This window comes from Hippopotamus amphibius, chromosome 2, assembly GCF_030028045.1.
Source record: "Hippopotamus amphibius kiboko isolate mHipAmp2 chromosome 2, mHipAmp2.hap2, whole genome shotgun sequence".
Taxonomy (NCBI): domain Eukaryota; kingdom Metazoa; phylum Chordata; class Mammalia; order Artiodactyla; family Hippopotamidae; genus Hippopotamus; species Hippopotamus amphibius.
Genome location: NC_080187.1, coordinates 143,662,619 through 143,682,234, shown reverse-complemented (window position 1 = coordinate 143,682,234; position 19,616 = coordinate 143,662,619). Strand labels below are relative to the sequence as shown.

At 40.1% G+C, this 19,616-nt stretch overlaps 1 protein-coding gene across 4 annotated transcripts in view; it reads left to right on the top strand.

The window, feature by feature from the left end:
- The window catches only part of BLM (BLM RecQ like helicase), a 79,612-nt gene that overhangs the window by 43,262 nt on the left and 16,734 nt on the right, over window positions 1-19,616 (top strand). For all 4 annotated transcript variants that reach the window (XM_057722534.1, XM_057722533.1, XM_057722535.1 and 1 more), the window contains 5 exons: window positions 1,248-1,354; window positions 2,741-2,901; window positions 8,937-9,132; window positions 11,466-11,656; window positions 15,687-15,834. In XM_057722534.1, the coding sequence (XP_057578517.1) occupies window positions 1,248-1,354; window positions 2,741-2,901; window positions 8,937-9,132; window positions 11,466-11,656; window positions 15,687-15,834 (803 nt within the window). The remainder of the gene's footprint in view (window positions 1-1,247; window positions 1,355-2,740; window positions 2,902-8,936; window positions 9,133-11,465; window positions 11,657-15,686; window positions 15,835-19,616) is intronic.

Genomic DNA, 19,616 nt, shown 5'->3' with positions numbered 1-19,616 from the left:
AAAAAAAAAAAAAAAAGAAAAGAAAAAAAAAAAGAAAGGCAGTGGTTTTATTCCCCATCTTTCCTCCCTCTGATCCCCCACCCCATCTAGAGGCAGCCTCCTTGCCACAGGTTATCGCAGTTCACAGTCTCTTTGTTTCCTTCTGTCCTCCCAGGCACTGAGATGTTGTCTTTATGTTGTAACCTTAACTCATTAAATACTGTTCTCTTTCCTTCCTGTGGCGATGTTGGAACCTGGCGCAGTTGGAGGGTATCGTCAGGGCCAAGGAACCTGTAACAATTCCCTCACCCTTCTTCATTTTTTAAAAGCTTTGATAGGACTTCCCTGGTGGTGGTTAAGGCTGTGCTGCCACTGCAGGGGCGCAGGTTCCATCCTTGGTCAGGGAACTAGGATCCCACCTGCTGCTTGGTACGGCCAAAAAAATAAATAAAATAAAAGCTTTGCTAAAACAATTTTGGTAGAATGGTATTGGCATTAGCCAGAATGTAAGTGATGAGAGTTGAAATTGGATGTATGGTTGGTTGGTTGGGGGCTTAAGAGTCTTCTGAGAAACTTGCCTCTGGAGGGAAAGAACGAGGTGGGATGCCAGCCACAGTGGAACATACGTAGGGTCAATAGAAGCGTTTGTTGGTTGTAGAATCGGGCGTCCTAGAACACATGCGGAGCTTAAAAGGAAGAGTCCTCAGAAAAGACTGAAGCACAAGAAAGGAGATAATGGAGAGGAAGAGCTCACTAAGGAAGTGGGAGGAAGTACGGGACCAAGGGCAAAAGGCCAGAGAAAGAGGAGCACATCTGTCTCAGAGTCAGCCACATTCCCCTTGGGCTCAGAGCCAACCACCTCTTCGCTCTTCTGTACACAGTCAAAATTGGGGGACGTTGGGTGCCTAAAGTTGTGTATGTTTTCTCTATGATTTTGTTAATCTTTTAAATAATGTTCTAGCCATCTCTGCTTTTAATCCACCTCATCTTGGAGACTGGTCTCCTATCTTTTCTGCAGGTTTTTCTCTTTTGCAGTCCTTCTAATTCTTTTTATCTAGTCCTGTAGAAATTCCCTTCTTATCACCATTCTTAATCCTTAACCTAACTTCCATCTGTGTTTTATTATGTGAGCTGCCAGTAGCTATATTCAATTTAAGACAACTCGATAATTAGGTTTGCATTGTGGAAAATCAGAGTTTAATTTTTGAAGGTGGCTAAAACTATATTTTCTCGTAATAACAAAATTTTATGTTTGCGACTTCTTTTAGGTTTAGCATGAGCTTCAACAGACATAATCTAAAATACTATGTGTTACCCAAAAAACCTAAAAAGGTGGCATTTGATTGCTTAGAATGGATCAGAAAGCATCACCCATGTGAGTACAACCATGTGATGAATTATGTCTAGAAGTAATAAATAAATGTCTTTTTAGTACCACAGTTGAATATATAAAATTGCATATTAAACATTTCTTTTCTCATTATGATAGCACTAACTTGCTATTTATAGAGCAGAATATCGCAGCTCTCTCAGTTCTGGAAATTATAAAATCTCATTTGGTTTGATAACAATAAACCCTAACAAAAAGTATATTAAATACTCCCTCCTACACACCTGTATTATATGTGGTTTCAGTGTCTTTCCCCTAGCTTCTATCAGTGTATGAATTATACAGCTCTTTATTTTAGTGCTCTCTGCCTTTGAGTTATATTAACTAAAATAAGATTCTGAAATTCATGGTAGTTTTCTGTGTAACCTCCTTTCTACTTTTCCGTGGAGAATTTTTTTGTTAAACACCTCTATTTCATTTTTTGAAATTAGTGTACATATTTGTTTGAATAAATCAAACAATGCAGAGATAGACCAAGAAAAAGTCAGTAATTTCCTTTTCCAGTCCCCCCTGTCCCAGGCAGCTAATATAAATAGCTTTGTGTGTGTATGTATATCTTTGGCTCTGCCACAGAGAGATGACTTTTTCTTTAATGCCTTTTATTTTCTGATTTTAAAAATAACATACATACAAACAGCAGTAAATATAGTGTGTTGAAGAGCGTTTAGAAAGCAACAACAACAACAAAAGGAATCAAAAGATAAGCCTCACCATAGGACAAGTTACTGTTACCATTTCAGTGTATTTCCTTCCCATAATTTTTGTATGCATTTTTCTTTCCATTAGCATACTATATATGTAATGTTTCTACCCTTACCCTGTTTGCTATCTAGAACATTTTCTCATGTCTTTGTAAAAACTTAGAAAACACTTAATAGTGGCAGTATGTTTTATTTCATAACTTCCTTTCTTAATTATTGTCCTAATGTTGGCCCTTAAGATTTTTCTAGTTTTAAAAATCATAAACAAAACTTCTTACGTAAGTCCTTGGATCACTTTATTTCCTAGATGTTTCCTAGAAGGAAACTGAATCAAAAGGTAGGAGCATTTCTAAGGCTCTTGCCATGTATCACGGTATGCTTTCTGCAAAGTTTGTGTAAGGGTGCCTTCCCATTTTATAGCCAGTGTGAAGCAGAGCCCAGGGTTCCTCCAGGTCCACCTGAGGAGTCATTTGGAGGGACAGGATTAAAGGTCAAATCTTGTCATTTCCAGTGCACATGATTCCTTGCTTGACTTGTTCTACCTTTGTGGTTTTCCTCTGCTATAAGAAAACTATGGAGGTCTGTTTACAATTAGATATTTCTGAGAGCACAAGTAAATTATTTATGTTAAAAGTCCTCATTTCACAATACTGTTTTGGTTTCGTGGCAGATGACTCAGGGATAGTATACTGCCTCTCCAGGCGAGAGTGTGACACAATGGCTGACACACTGCAGAAAGATGGTCTGGCTGCTCTGGCTTATCACGCTGGCCTCAGTGACTCTGCCAGAGATGAAGTACAGCACAAGTGGATTAATCAGGATGGCTGCCAGGTAACATTTTTTAAAATAAACAAAGGAAACAATATTTTATAGTATACATAAGCCACCTTGTACATTTAGGATGAAAATCATTTTTACCTTAAAGGCAGTAAACATCAAAATAAGGCAAATTTAAAAACTGGTCTTTTTTGAGACATCTAAAGTTGCTTTTTCCTTCTTAAATTAAAAAGAAAAAAATTATTGAGATGTAATTCACATACCATAAAATTCTCCCTTCCAGAGTTTACAAGTCAGTGGATTTTAGTAGATTCACAAGGTTGTGCAACCATTACCACTGGCTAATTCCAGAACATTTTGTCATCCCAGAAAGAAACCCCATATCTACCAGCAGTCACTTCTCACTCCCCTAACCCCTAGTCCTTGGCAACCACTAATCTATTAACACTACTAATCTGTCTCTATAGACTTTCCTATTCCGGACATTTCATATAAATGAAATCATACAATATGTGTTCTTCTGTGACTCATTTCTCTTACTTAGCATGTTTTCGAGATTTATCCACATTGTAGCATGTATCAACACATCATTCCTTTTTGTGGCTGGATAATATTCCATTGTATGGATGTACTACAGTTTGTTATCCATTCATCAGTTGGTAGACATTTGGGTTGTATCCACCTTTTGACTATTGTAAATAATGCATCTGTGAACACTTCTGTACAAGTTTTTGTGTGAACATGTTTTCAGTTCTCTTGGATAGAGACCTAGGAGTGGAATTGCTTAGTCATATGGAAACTATGTTTAACTTTTGGAGGAACTGCCAAACTGTTTTACAAAGCAGCTACCAAATTTTGCGTTCCTACCAGCAATGTATGAGGTTCCAATGTCTTCACCTCACCAACACTTATTATTGTCTTTTTTTTTTTTTACTGTATCCATCCTAATGGATGTAAAGTGGTATCTTGTTGTGATTTCTGTTTGCATTTTCTAATAACTAATGATGTTGAGCATCTATTTCTGAAATGACAGATTTGTCACCCAAGTGGATCAAAAAGGAAGCCGAGAACACTCTAGGGCATCCCACCCATACTGTGGCAAATACCAGACCTGGATAGATCCCTCTACATACAAGAATGAGTTTAAGGAGAATGAGTAACAATTTTTTTGTAGCCTATGAAGTTTTCAGCTCACGGAAAAAGAAATCATCACTTGAAGATTCAGAAGGAAAATATCTCTCAAAATTATTTTCTGAGGGAAAACAAAAGGAATTCTTAGAGGATAGCAGCTTAATATCCTCAGAAAGAATAAAGAAGACCTGACTTATATGAACTAGAAACAGTTTGCCATAAGAAGATGATATGAAGAGGCTGAGATGAAGGGATAAATAAAAATACAGTTTATCTAAGTAAGAAAATGCAAGAAAAACAAAACGAATAGAATTATATATCAAGACACAAATGGTTCAATTCAGTGCAGACATTTGAATCAATGATGTAGTGAATAACTTGAGCATGTAAAGGGTAAAAAACAAAGTTATTGGCAGCAGGGAGTAGGGGTTCAGCCCAAGAATAGTAAGTATACCCAAGAAAGAAATCTGGATAGTTGAGATCGATAGGGTAGTCAAATGTATTATAAATAAATACATAACAAATTTGAGAGTTATCTCAAAATCACTGGGGAAAAACTTACATGTAGACACAGTTCAGGACATTTTGTTTGATTTACAAAGTGATCAGAAATTGTGTTCATGAGGTTAAAGAAATAGGTTACTCTACAAAGAATGAGAAATAGACATACCTGAGACAGTTTCACTAAATTAAAAAAGCAGAAGCAGACTGTCTCCAGAAGCAGAAGAGGGAAGGCTGGGACTGAGCATTTCATGCCAGCTCATTGTCATTTATGTTGAAAACAACAGAAGAGCTTTTTCAGATATATAAAAGCTCAGAAAATACTGGTTTATCTTCAATGACATAACCATAGATGGCATTCTTCCCAAATTAATATGTAGCTAATCAAAATTGTTTTTTTCCTTTGATAAACTTTTTCAAAAGTTTGCCTAGAAGATTATTCAAGTGAAAATAACTGTAAGAATTTGGCAAGAAAGTAATAACACACAAACACTGGCTTTGCAATACATTATAGATCAATGAAACAGAAATCCAGAAATAGACTGGAAAACAGGTAAAAACAATATGTGATAAAGAAGGAATTTAAAATTAATTAGGGGGACTTCCCTGATGGCACAGTGGTTAAGAATCTGCCTGCCAATGCAGGGGACACGGGTTCGATTCCTGGTCTGGGAAGATCCCACATGCCACGGAGCAACTAAGCCCATGTGCCGTAACTACTGAGCCTGCGCTCTAGAGCCTGCATGCTGCAACTACTGAAGCCCAGGCGCCTAGAGCCCATGCTCTGCAATAAGAGGAGCCGCCGCAATGAGAAGCCCTCGCACCACAACGAGGAGTAGCCCCTGCTCACCACAACTAGAGAAAGCCCGCACACAGCAACGAAGACCCAACGCGGCCAAAAAAAAAAAATTAAAAAATGATTAGGAAGGGAACGTTATTGAACTAGTGGTACTGGTTACCTGATGGGGAGAATCGTTCTGAATCCTCATATCAAAATTAATTACAGGTAAATAAGGGTACTGATATTTTTAAATGTATGCGTGCTGAGTGGAAGAGAACCTAAACTTAAAAACAGCCCGAAAGGATGTCATTGCTAGAAATGATTAAAAACCTAAACAGCTAAACACTTCTATGTCTATAAACAAAAATTAAAGGGAACAGCAAACTGGGAACTATATCTTCATCAAATAAAACACAATGAAGAGCTTGTCAAAATGTGATAAAAACATGAGTCTCAAATAGTAAATCACCCTAGGCTATCAGGAGACTATTGGAAAGGAGGAACTATGGAGGGCTAAATACACGTTTTCTAAGTGCAGCTTTGCTAATAATACATCTTGTATTAGCAGACTTCTAACTGTCAGGGACAGTGCTGTAAGAGGCGATTTCCGGTAGTACTCATGAGAGCCTTTCTGGAAAACAGTATGGTAGACCATATTTAAGAGCCTCAAATGTGCAACGTGGGTGTGGAATTTACATCACTGTTATTTTTAGTAGTAAATAGCCTAAATGTCCTAAGAGCATGATTGGTTACATTACGGTACTTTCCTGCCATTGGAAGTGATTTATGAAGAATTTTTTAATGATATGAAAATGTTCAGATGTTAATAATGGATGAATGTAGGGAATAATATAATTCAAAAGTGTGTAATCTCAACCATAAAAAATTGAATAGAAAACTGACAAGAAAAAAAGAAAGCCAGTTTTTTAAGTGCTTTAAATATATATAGTATATTCTATAATATACATATATAACATTTTATATATAAAATACTTTGAGCAAATATATAGGTTTTTTTTGATATGGAGCTTTTTTTTAAAAATCCAATTGTTTCTGCTCTCAGAGCAGCTAATCCTCACAGTCAAGGTGTAATAATATAACCAACTAGAAAGCCTTGATCTTATTAGATTTGTGGGATGGAATAAAACTTGGTTGTTTTCCTTCACAAAGAAATGATTATAGCCTGAAGTTTTAAAAGCAACACAGAAATAAAGAAGGAATTAGCAACTCTACAAAGCCAGTGTTCCCAGTTACAGGAAATAGAGTCTCAGAAGGAGTTGGTGTCGTTGTCACCCCACGAGCCTGTAGCCTCTCTCGCAGCCCTGTGCCCACCCAACCTTGGGAGTTGCACCCAGGCTTCTTGGAAACCTGTGGGCCTGTGGGCTGGTACACCTCGCTCTGTAGCCTCTCTACCTGCTCTCCCACCTCTAGACTTTCTCTTTCCAAGGAGATTCGCCTTTGATCGCAGTGCCGTAAGTTTAGATGGGTGGCTGACCTAAAGTACAGGCCACCGGCGTTTCCAGCATGGGTGAGTGCCCTGTCTGCCATCCATGTGCTGCGTGGCATGCAGTTCCTGGCTGTGGTACTCACAGTTACAGAAATCATGTCAGTAGCCTCAGTCTGGCTGCCAGATTGTCCAGTTGCTTTTGAAATACTGTTCTTGAAGTAGCAATTCATTTTTTTAGGTGCTAAAAAAAGACTTGCAGCTTTATTTGTGTAATGTAATTGTGCCCAGAGATACAGTGTTTTTGGCTGGGTTATAGGTCCTAAATTTGCCACTGAAATGGATAGGCTTGAAAATGATTTTTTTTTTTTTTAATTTTTTGGGGGTACACCAGGTTCAATCAACTGTTTTTATACACATATCCCCGTATTCCCTCCCTTCCTTGACGCCCCCCCCTCGAGTCTCCCCCACCCTCCCTGCCCCTGTCCTCTAAGGCATCTTCCATCATCAAGTTGGACTCCCTTTGTTATACAACAACTTCCCACTGACTATTTTACAGTTGGTAGTATATATATGTCTGTGCTACCATAATCCCAAAAGAAACTTGTACCATAATGTTTATTGCAGCACTATTTACAATAGCCAGGACATGGAAGCAACCTAAATGCCCATCAACAAATGAATGGATACAGAAGATGTGGCATATATATACAATGGAATATTACTCAGCTATAAAAAGGGATGAGATGGAGCTATATGTAATGAGGTGGATAGAACTACAGTCTGTCATACATAGTGAAGTAAGTCAGAAAGAGAAGGACAAATATTGTATGCTAACTCACATATACGGAATCTAAAAATGGTACTGATGAACTCAGTGACAGGAACAGGGAAGCAGATACAGAGAATGGACTGGAGAACTTGAAAATGATTTTTTACTAAAAACTGATATATAAACTCCTGGAATTTAACTATCACCTTGCTTCTGCTGAGTAATTTGCATAGGCCAAGATTCATGGTCTCCAGCCTTTTTTTTCCTTAGTATAAGCAGCTCTCAGACTTTTGCCCACGTGAGTTCCAATAAAAATTTCACAAGTTGGGCTTCCTAGGTGGCGCAGTGGTTAAGAATCCGCCTGCCAATGCAGGGGACATGGATTCGAGCCCTACCCCAGGAAGATACCACATGCCATGGAGCAACTAAGCCCCTGTGCCACAACTGTTGAGCCTGCGCTTTAGAGCCTGTGAGCCACAACCATTGAGCCCATGTGCCTCAACTACTGAAGCCCATGCGCCTAGAGCCCATGCTCCGCAACAAGAGAGGCCACAGCAATGAGAAGCCCACACACCGCAACAAAGAGTAGCCCCCACTCGCCGCAACTAGAGAAAGCCCGTGTGCAGCAACGAAGACCCAACACAGCCAATAAATTAAATAAATAAATAAATTTATTTTTTAAAAAAATTTCACAAGTTTTGGGACTTTGCTGGTTGTCCAGTGGTTAAGACTCCACGTTCACATTGCAGGGGGCCTGGGTTGGATACCTGGTCAGGGAACTAGATCCTGCATCCCGCAACCAAAGATCTTGCACACGTCAACGAAGATCACACATACCACAACTAAGACCTGGTGCACCCAAGTAAATTAATTAAATTATTTTTTTTTAATTCACAAGTTTTGACTCTGAAATTAGCTGATGAATAAAAGGAGCTGGTGTGTGATCACTTGCTGCCAGTAGAAAAAAACAGGTGGTAAGCCATGGGGCAGGTGAGGGTACCCTTGTTCCTGAGTCATCGGGAAACCTAGCAGCAGTGACCTCGGAAAGCCCAAGCCCTGGGAACACCCGGGGCTCCTGAGAAACACAGCGGGGCAACATGGGTATCGTGGCTGTGTGAGCAGCACTCCCACACCTCCATATCAGAACGTAAGAGAGCAGACAGTGGCAACCCGTCAAGAGGCGACTGCTATTGCTCCTGGCTGCCTCGGTGACAACACCAGATCACACAAGCAAGTGCCTGCCACACCCAGCTTCTCTTTACCTTCTTGGGTCTGAATAGAATTGCAGCTTATCAATATGAAAATCTCATGCTGAATAATGGAACCAAGTTAAGATGTTAGACTCTTACATAGAGTACATTTTAAAGTAAAAATAGAGGATAAAGCTTTTAGAAGCATCTATTATTAAAATGTTCCTTTAAATGTATTATGAGCCTAATAGGCTTTTGCTTTTACATCAGGTTATCTGTGCGACAATTGCATTTGGAATGGGGATTGACAAGCCTGATGTGCGATTTGTGATCCACGCGTCCCTCCCTAAATCTGTGGAGGGTTACTACCAAGAATCTGGCCGAGCTGGAAGAGACGGGGAAATCTCTCACTGTCTGCTCTTCTACACCTACCACGATGTGACCAGACTCAAGAGGCTTATACTGAGTAAGCTGAGCTCCATCGGGGCCACGTGCTGTCCTCCTCAGTCTCATGGTTGTCATCTCTCCCTGCAGTTGTGGTGCTTCTGGTCCAGTTTTCCTTAAAATAGAGGTGCTAATATAGATATGGAAGTTTTATTTTAGTTCATTTTTACGACAGAAGTATACATGCTTGTTATGTAAAATTCAAATGATACAGACATGTTGAAGACTGAAAATTTTCCAAACCATGCCTTGTATACAGTCCTGCGTAAGAAATAACTCCAGTTACTGATTTCCTTTGTATCCTTCCAGGCCCAATTTCTGCCTGCAGCCTTGTATATAACATATTTCAAACATGCAGAAAGGTAAAATGGAAAAAAATAATGAACTTTTACGTACCACCATCCAGGTTAGGAAATAAAACCTCTACAGAGCCCTCTCCTGTCTCATCCCTTTACTTCCCCATTGCAGTTAGGCAGTATCTTAGATTTGATATTTACCTTTCCCAAATGCAGGTATTTTACCATGTAAATGTGATTACATTATATGTGCTTTTTTTCCCCTAAAGTGTAGTTGATTTACAATATTATGTAAGTTTCAGGTGTACAACATAGTGATTCACAATTTTTAAAGGTTATACTCTATTTATAGTTATTATATAAATGTGTTTTTCTGATATGTATATGTTGACCTAATTTTTTTTCAGTCAGCACTATGTCATTATGACTCCAGCTAGTACGCATAGCTTGACTAGGCAGAATTCCATAGTATGGTATTCCATGTTTACTGAACCAGTACCCCCTCCCCCCGCCCCTTTTTTTAAGTCTTTATTGAATTTGTTACAGTATTGCTTCCGTTTTATGTTTTGGTTTTTTGGCCACAAGGCATATGGGATTTTAGCTCCCCGACTAGGGACTGAACCCTCACCCCTTGCACTGAAAGGCGAAGTCTTAACCACTGGACCGCCAGGGAAGTCCCTGAACCAGTCTCCTATTAGTAGGTAAATAAGTAAACTTGCCTGTTCTGAGACCACTTTGGAATGGACCCTGGCGAAGATACTGAGCATGGGAAATGGCACTTACCAAGCTCTGTGCCAAGTAGTGTTCACCTTCTTTGCTCGTAACCACTAGCTTTTGAGATAGAGTTAGTCCCATGTCGGAAAGGTTTTGTAACTTGCCTCCAGCAGCAGCAGCAGCTGTAGGGAGAAGGGTAGTGATGATGAGAATGTTTCCTTAGCACTTACTACATGCCGTCTTAGATGCTTTACGTACATCACTTCACTTAGTCTTCACAGCAACCCTAAAAGATACTACTTTTACTCTCCCAGTTTTACAGAAGAGGAAATGAGATACAGAGCTAGTAAGAGGCAGAGCCCTGGTGGAATTCAGGTTCATCTGACTCCAAAGTCCGTGTCCCTTGTCCTGTACCAGGATAATTCTCAGTGAAAAAAATGAGACTTTTAAACTTAGCATGTCCATTTGTGTTTTTAAGCAGCACCTATATTAAGTTAGGTCCAAATAATTTAGTAAGTGTTTAAACACTGAACACTTCACCATTTGAAAAAAATAATACTCATAAACGAGAAAAAAATTTTTATTTCATTTTTAATAACCACAATTGCTTACAAATGAAGAATTATGTACGTGTTTTTCTCACACCTTGGAATGAGATTGGATACTGCCACCCTCTTTTCCTGTTTCACATGGATTTTTTGGATTTTTTAGAGGTACTTGTTTTTATCATAGCAACTACCAAAATATCAGCTTCCCGGTGTCATCAGAAGGAAAGTAGTGCATCATGAATTACCTCAAACTAGTTGCTTGTGTGGTGTTCAACACATGTCAGGTATTGCTGTGTTTCCTTTAAATTTAAAACACCTGCCAGCACCCCTGTGAGTTCATTGCAGCACCCACGCTGGCCCTGGGGGGTCCTTGGCACACAGTTTCAGAACCACTGGCTTAACCACTTTGATCCCAAATACTCAGAGAGATGCACAGCTCACTGCCGTGGCTCTACACTCTGCTTACTTTGGATGTTGGGTTCAGTACGTGTTCGTCTGATAAATGTAGTAAATATAAGTTAGATATTTATCATTGGGAATAATGAAGAGTTGTAAAATTTTTTCAGCTACTCCTGACAACCTGTGTTTATTCCTGTAAAACTAAAATCTTGGAGATGAACATAAATATTCAGTTAATTATAATATAGAATGATATGTTGATATATAATACTATGAATAAAATTTTATTTCATTTAATATTTAAAGTTATATGAACCTGTCCTAAGTGTTTCTGTGATATTCTTGTCTGTCTTTCTACTCTAATAAGTATGTTTTACTATGTTCTTCATCTCTTTTAGTGGAAAAAGATGGAAACCATCAAACGAGAGAGACTCACTTCAATAATTTGTACAGTATGGTACATTACTGTGAAAATATAACAGAATGCAGGAGAATACAGCTTTTGGCTTACTTTGGCGAAAATGGATTTAATCCTTATTTCTGTAAGAAATACCCAGATGTTTCTTGTGATAATTGCTGTAAGACAAAGGTAAAATAAGAAGCTCTTAAATTCTGTGCAATAAGGAAATAGCCAATTTTTTTTTTCTTCTCCTAATTTAGAAAAGTTAGATACGAGTTAGATTGCAGTAAGTGGGCCCTAAGTATTTTGACAAGGGAATGATGGCTTTCTTCCCATATTAATTGGGAATAGAAACATTGTAATATTAATTCAGTGGAATATCCTTAGAACTAGAAGCCCATTAAAAAAAAATATACTGGGCCTGTTTTGGTGATGATAGGATATTTTAGAAGTATCATTAATCTGTAAATATCCAAAAAGATTCAACATGGACAGGTAGAATATTTTACATTCAACTCTAATTATATTTAAAGATCTCATTCTCAAAAGGGTTATAATTAGTGTACTGTGTGTTTGATTTCAGATCAAGTAGATAACTCTGTAAATTGGTTTTTAAAAAACTGTAAGTAATGGCAATAGCTTCAGGATGAGTTTTCTATCATCTGTCCTAAAAATAACCGTGGGAGGTTGTTAAATGGTACCCTATTGTACCTGTCATGGTAATTCTGTGTTTTAATGTCTACTGTACTTCACAGTTTATAGAGCATTTTCACATTTGATATATTATTTAAAGTGTCTGTGCAAAGTGCTGGGGATTCAGACATGAATGTGATGTAGGCCAGTTCACAGACGGGAGGGGAAACAGACATGTATGTTTTCATATCATTGTGATACTGTGTAATAAGTGCACTTACAAGGTAGGCAGCACTAGCCAAGCAGAAGGCGATTTACTTTCTCTTGGGGTGGAATCTGCAGATTCGTGGCCATCTCCTCCCACCACACCCCACTCTGTAGACATTGCTAACCCGTTCACCCATTCAACAAATATTTGTTGAGCGCCTGCTCTGTGACAGGCACTGTTCTAGGAGTTTGGGAGACATCACTGAACAGAATATAAAGATCCCTGCTCTTGTGGAGCTTGCATTCTAGCAGAGGGAGGCTGAATAAAGACAATATATATTAGTACATGTTAAGAGGGAAGAACTTTGGTGAAAAGTACGGCAGTGTGAGGAGTCAGGAATGATGAATGGGGTGCAGCATGCAGCGGCCCAGGGAAGTCTCGCTGCAGAGATGAGACCTGAGTGAGAACTGAAAGAAAGGAGTTGGCTGAGCAGCTCTCAGATATGGGTGTTCTCAGCCGAAGTCAAGGCCAGAGGCCCTGGGGTGAGAGCATGCCTGTGTGTTTGAGGGACAGTCGGGAGAGAGGTGAGGCCAGCCAGAGCAGTACTTGGAGGGCTGAGAAACTGGAAGAGCCAAGCAGCCATCAGCCAAGACGTTCGGGGAAGACTGGCGGGAAGATTGGGAGTTTGGTCTGGGGCACACTAAGTTAGACATGTCTTAGACCCAGGAATTCTGAAAAGAGGCTGGTGATACCATAACTTTGGGCGTGGTTGGCATGTAGTTGAATTTAAAGTCATGAAAGCAGATGAACTCTTCAGGGGCAGAAGTTTAGACAGAAGAGAAGAAAGCCAAAGACTGAGTCCTGGGACTTGAAGAGGTTGAGGAGAAAAGGAAGAACTAGAAAAGGAGACCAGGAAAGAGAACAGGTGAGATAGGAGGAAGACCAAGGCAACAAAGCGCGGAAGTGCTTTAGGGAGGAGGGAGTGCTGCCTAGTCACCTGCTACTGCCAGGCCAAGTACCATAAGCACCGAGACATCACCGTTGGGTTTAGCGCCGCAGAAATAGGGGACCTGGACTTAACCGGTTTCAGTGGAGAGGGGCAAAATTGGAGGCAGTGCATGTAGAGAATTCTTTCAAGTTTTGCTTCAAGGATGAACAGAGAAATGAAACCGTAGATGCCAGGAGAAGTGGAGTCAAGAAAAGACAGGAGAAATAATGTATTTGTGTGCTGATGGGAAAGTACCTACAGGGGATGGAAATTGATGTGTGAGGAGAGGGAAGAAGCGCTGAAGCAGTGTCCCTGAGTAAGCAGGTAGGTTGGGAGCTAGTGCAGAAGGACAAAGATTGGCTTAGACAGGAGCTTGGATGGTTCTTCTTTAATAACAGGAAGAAAAGAGAAGATGTGGGGCAGGTGCTGTTGATGGATGTAGTGAAGGAAGTTTGTGAAAGCTCTCTTCTGATTGTTTCAGTTTCCTTAACAAAGTAGGAAGCAAGGTTGTCAGCTGACAGGACAGGAGAGGGGACTGAAGAGAAAGAAGAGGTATGAAATCGTCATCTAAGACGGAGGTCCGCAAACCTTATCTTAAAGGGCCAGAGAGTAAATATTTCAGGCTTTGTGGGCAGTCTGTCACAGCTACTCAACTCAGCTATTTTAGCCCAGAAGCAGATATAAAATACAATAAAATGAACAATTTTTCCATGATTGTGTTCCAGTAAAATTTGGTTTACAAAAAGAGGTGTACAACTCATGGATCATAATTTGCTGAGTCCCATTCTAAGAATGGGGGCGTGATAGGCTATGCAAGTGTCAGGCTTACCTGGCAGTGTTAAGGGTCTTCTTGAGGTCTGTGGCCCAGTGCTGAAGATGAAGACAGCATAGTTGTGTGTGTTTCTCCTGCCAAGTTCAACTACAAAGGTATAGGCATGGTGTGGTGGAGAATTGGATCTAATGTGTTTTGTCAAACAATGTGACCTAAGGGCAAAGGAACTGAAGGTATATGAAAGGTAGTGTTACAGTGATTGGCTTTGGAATTTAAGCTGAACACCTGAGGATGAGGATCAGTTGATAGGCAGTCCCAGTGGATTGTTGGAGACAGAATACTAGATGGTGTGAGTTAGAAAGGAAGGACGTGGTGGTCAGAGAATAAAAAGGTTGCTGATATTAGTAAGGTAGGTGTGACCACAGGAGTCAGTGGCTGTCATATGTGGAGGACAGGATCACTCAAGCACAGGAGATCAAGTTGCCAAAGGCCAAGGTGTGAGAGGATCATGTCTGTACAGTAAGTCACCAAGAATTAAGGCAGGAATGATGTTGGAGAGAGTGATGGAGCACTCTTTTGTGATGATGCCAGATAGAGCCTCAGAATCACTACCAGTTGTTAGTATAGGACAAGAAACCTATTTGTCTTCAGGACTGTGGTGAATGAGCAAGGATTAGAAGGTAGAGGAACTGCATGTACAAAAGCACAGAAGCATGATGCAGCTTTTGAGAACTGCAGGTTCTTAGTATTGCTGTTAGAATAGATGATAGCAAAAGATCACCTAGTAACAGGGCTTTAAAAGATAGGCAGAGTTTGGAGACTACTCAGGGGAATGAGAAAGAAAACTGACTGGAGATAATAAAAAAGATTGACTCTGGCACCAAAGACCCAAAAGAAATCAGAACTCATACATTTGCATGGTTAGACAGTGTCGCCATCCAGTAAGTGACAGAGGAGGTATGAAGGGTTTTTTGTGTGGTTTTTTTTCTTTATAAATTTATTTATTTATTTTATTGGCTGTGTTGGATCTTTTTTTGCTGTGCGCAGGCTTTCTCTAGTTGCATTGAGCGGGGGCTACTCTTTGTTGTGGTGTGCGGGCTCTTCATTGCCGTGGCTTCTCTTGTTGCAGAGCATGGGCTCTAAGCGTGTGGGCTTCAGTATTTGTAGCACATGGGCTCAATAGTTGTGGCTCACGGGCTCTAAAGTGCAGGCTCAATAGTTGTGGCGCACGGCCTTAGTTGCTCCGCGGCATATGGGCTCTTCCTGGAGCAGGGATCGAACCCGTGTCCCCTGCATTGGCAGGTGGATTCTTAACTACTGCGCCACCTCGGAAGCCCGGTATGAAGGGTTTTGAAAAAAAGGATATTTCTACCCATAGAGTGCTCTCAGGTAACTGTGAAACAGTAATGAAATAGATATAGTAGAGTGCTAATTATTCTAGACACAAGGTAAGTATAAGAATGTAGAAAAGAATGAACATCTGAAACTTCCTTGGTTTTTAGTCTTGATTTTAGTCTGGAAATGGTTTATTGTGGGACTATTACAGTTAGTATTAAACTCTAGCAATCTAGGTATCGTTATCTTAATTATAGAAAAGGTAATCTCTTTTTATTTGTAGGATTATAAGACAAGAGATGTGACTGATGATGTAAAAAATATTGTAAGATTTGTTCAAGAACATAGTTCATCACAAGGAACAAGAAATATAAGATATATAGGTCCTTCTGGGAGATTTACCATGAATATGCTGGTCGACATTTTCTTGGGTAAGTCATCTGTTCTGTTGTTTGAATTACCTCAATTAAAATTGAACGTCTAAAGAACTCATTGCAAGTACATAGAAAAAAATCTCTTTTGTCTATTTTCTTATAGAATTTAAGAGTTTTAGAATAAAACCTTTTTGAGTAACAAAAGAAAATCAGTTTTTATAAATTATTACCAATTATTTTTATAGAATTTATGTAGGTCACTAAGGTGAGTTTTCACAAACAAAAAAGAAAATATTAAAGCGTGTACAATTTCATCTGAGTGAATGGAATATAACTTCCCTGGAGAATTACCCATTGACTGACTTCCAATTCAGGATGGCAGCCTGAGCATAAGTATCTGCCTTTTTTTTTTTCTTTTCTTTTTTTGCTTGAGGCCATATTAAAATAATAATAAGGAAATAAAGTGAGGATTAAACCCATAACAACATAGAGAACAAGAAAGAGACCATTATCAGATTAGAGGTTTTAAAAATCTTTTATGAAATCGATGGAAGCATATTGATAAATGGAATGAAATGCAATAAATCACAATGCAAAATAAATGTAGGAGAAGGTTATAGCAGAGGGGCTTGTCAACCAGGCAGAACCCCATTATCACCAGGCCTCAGACTTGGAATCTTAGAGGCCTAGGGAGTGGGAGTAAAAGCAGAGGAGCTAAACACAGGAGGGGACAGTTAAGAGAAAGTCTGATCACAAAAGAACTACAAGGAGTACCAGCCTGCAGTTGATTCTAGAACAAAGATAAACTGCCTAAGGAGTAGGAAGACAACTGAGCTGGGAGCCAGTGCCCCTAAGTGGCATTTGGGGGCCACCCAGTCCACTTACTCTAAAGCAAACCTGATAACTGGATATCCTCATTCAGGGCAGGAATTTGGGGGGAAATAGACCTAGATATAAAATAACAAGAAATCCACCTAAAAAAGTTTAACCTGGCCCCTGAAGATTAAACATAAATAGACAATCAAGAGAAAGACCAGGACTTCCTAGGTGGCACAGTGGGTAAGAATCCGCCTGCCAATGCAGGGGACATGGGTTCGATTCCTGCCCCAGGAACATACCGCATACCGCAGAGCAACTAAGCCCGTGCACCACAACTATTGAGCCTGCGCTCTAGAGCCCGTGAGCCACAACTGTTGAGCCCATGTGCCGCAACTACTGAAGCCCACGCGCCTAGAGCCCGTACTTTGCAACAAGAGGCCACCACAATGAGAAGCCCGTGCACCACAATGAAGAGTAGCCCCCGCTCAACGCAACTAGAGAAAGCCCATGTGCAGCAACTAGAGAAAGCCCATGTGCAGCAACAAAGACCCAATGCAGCCAATAAATAAATTTATTAAAATAAAAGAATTTATAAAAAAAAAAGAGAGAGAGAAAGACCAAATAAGTAGCATATTTGACCCTGGGGTTAGACATAATTTAGAAAATAGGCAGTAGCTTTGGGGTGACGGAAGGGGAAACTCCTAATTAGTATCTTCACAAAGACTTAAGTAATAATAGAATGTTATGGAAAAGAAAGACTGAGAAGGAGCTGTTATAAACTTTAAATGATTGACGAAGTAAATTTAGTGGAAAGATTGGAAGATAAAGTCAAGAAAATTTTCTTAAGACCTGAGCAAAAAGATATATGGAAAATGTGAGAGAGAAGATATAGATCAATTCTTAGATGTAAAATCTGACAAATAAAATTTTGAAATGGAAAATAGAGAGAGGGAATTATCAAACCAATGATAAAAGAAAATTTCCCAGAATGGAAAAGAAAAAAGCCTTAATTAAAACGCCCACTTGGGGACTTCCCTGGTAGTCTAGTGGTTAGGATTTGGCACTTTCACTTCTGTAGCCTGGGTTCAATCCCTGGCTCAGGAAACTGAGATCACACAAGCTGTGCAGTGTGGCCAAAATTTAAAATAAAAAAACAAAATGCCCACCTAATGCCAAATAAGATGCTTTATAAGATGAGATTTAAGGGGCTTCCCTGGTGGCACAATGGTTAAGAATCTGCCTGCCAATGCAGGGGACACAGGTTCAATCCCTGGTCCAGGAAGATCCCACATGCAGTGGAGCAACTAAGCCCGTGTGCCACAACTGCTGAGCCTGCGCTCTACAGCCTGAGAGCCACAACTACTGAGCCCATGAGCCGCAACCACTGAAGCCCGCATGCCTAGAGAAGCCACCACAGTGAGAAGCCTGTGCACCACAGTGAAGAGTAGACCCCGCTCACCGCAACTACCGAAAGCCCGCGTGCAGCAACGAAGACACAGTGCAGCCAATAAATAAATAAATATTTTTTAAGAAGGAGAAGAAAAGATTTAAGAATACCAAGAGTAAAGAGACATTAGGGAGGAAAAACTTTCTCTCCACTCTGTTATATTTAGTTGTTAGGGGCAGATTAGCAAGAGAGAAGACAGATTTAATCAGTTATGTATGGGAGTTCATAGAAAATGTGACTCAAAGGGGCAGTTAGAATTTGAGGCTTATATATAGTTCTAACAGGGAAAGGAGAGGCAGGGAAGGGTTAGAAGGAAACAAATAATTAGGGAGAAAGATAAATGGGCCCTTAGGAGAAACGTGGGGGGAGACATGGTAGGTTTTGTGACAGCGTTTATTTAGGTGTCGTGTAGAGACTTCTTATCTCCGATGATAAGAGTCAATCTTCTCTGGGTGCTCCTGGGGAGGGGATTTAAGACAACTGAGTTCTTTTGAGCGTCTCTGCCTTTTGGCAGACAGATTTCAGAAACTCAGGTACCTTTGGCTCAAAATAATTTTTATGCCACTGTGGCATATTCTGGACCCCTTCAGAGATACTCCAGGAAGCTTTGGAAAGAAAAAAGAAACCAAACTGACATCAGATTAATGTCAGCAGCCCTGGAGTTTAAAAGGCAAAGAAGGTGATGTGATATATACCATAAACAGAGGAATTGATCCATGGGTCCAGTGAGAAGAAACCCCAGAGTCACAGCTATGCAACAGGTCCGGTAAGCAGTCTGTACAAACTGTAACAGAAAGTCGGGAAAAATAAGCCCCAAGCAATATAGAGAAAGAACAAGAAATGAATTTTTTTATTGATGACAGTGAAGAACACATGTTACTTCTCAACAACCAAAGGAGAAAGGCACTTAGAAACTCCTGCTCAGGGGCCTCCCTGGTCCAGTGGTTGCGACTTCACCTGCCAATGCACGGGATGTGGGTTCCATCCCTGGTTGGGGAGCTAGGATCCCACATGCCTGGAGGCCAAAAAACCAAAACATAAAATAGAAGCAATATTGTAACAGATTCAATAAAGACTTTAAAAATGGTCCATGTCAAAAAAAATCTTAAAAAAAAAAAAAAGGGAATGCCCAGGGAAAGATTATACAAGGTCAAATAGAAAACAAAGGAGGACTTCCTAGGTGGCACAGTGGTAAAGAATCCGCCTGCCAATGCAGGGGACATGGGTTCAAGCCCTGCCCTGGGAACATTCCACATGCCGCGGAGCAACTAAGCCCGTGTGCCGCAACTATTGAGCCTGTGCTCTAGAGCCTGTGAGCCACAACTGCTGAGCCCATGTGCCGCAACTGTTGAAGCCCACGCGCCTAGGGCCCGTGCTCCACAACAAGAGAAGCCACTACAATGAGGAGACTGCACCACAATGAAGAGCAGCCCCCACTCACAGCAACTAGAGAAAGCCCGTGTGCAGCAATGAAGACCCAATGCAGCCAATAAATAAATAAATAAATAAATAAATTTAAAGAAAAAAGAAAACAAAGGAAATGGCTGCATAATTTTGAGTAGTTGATAAAATG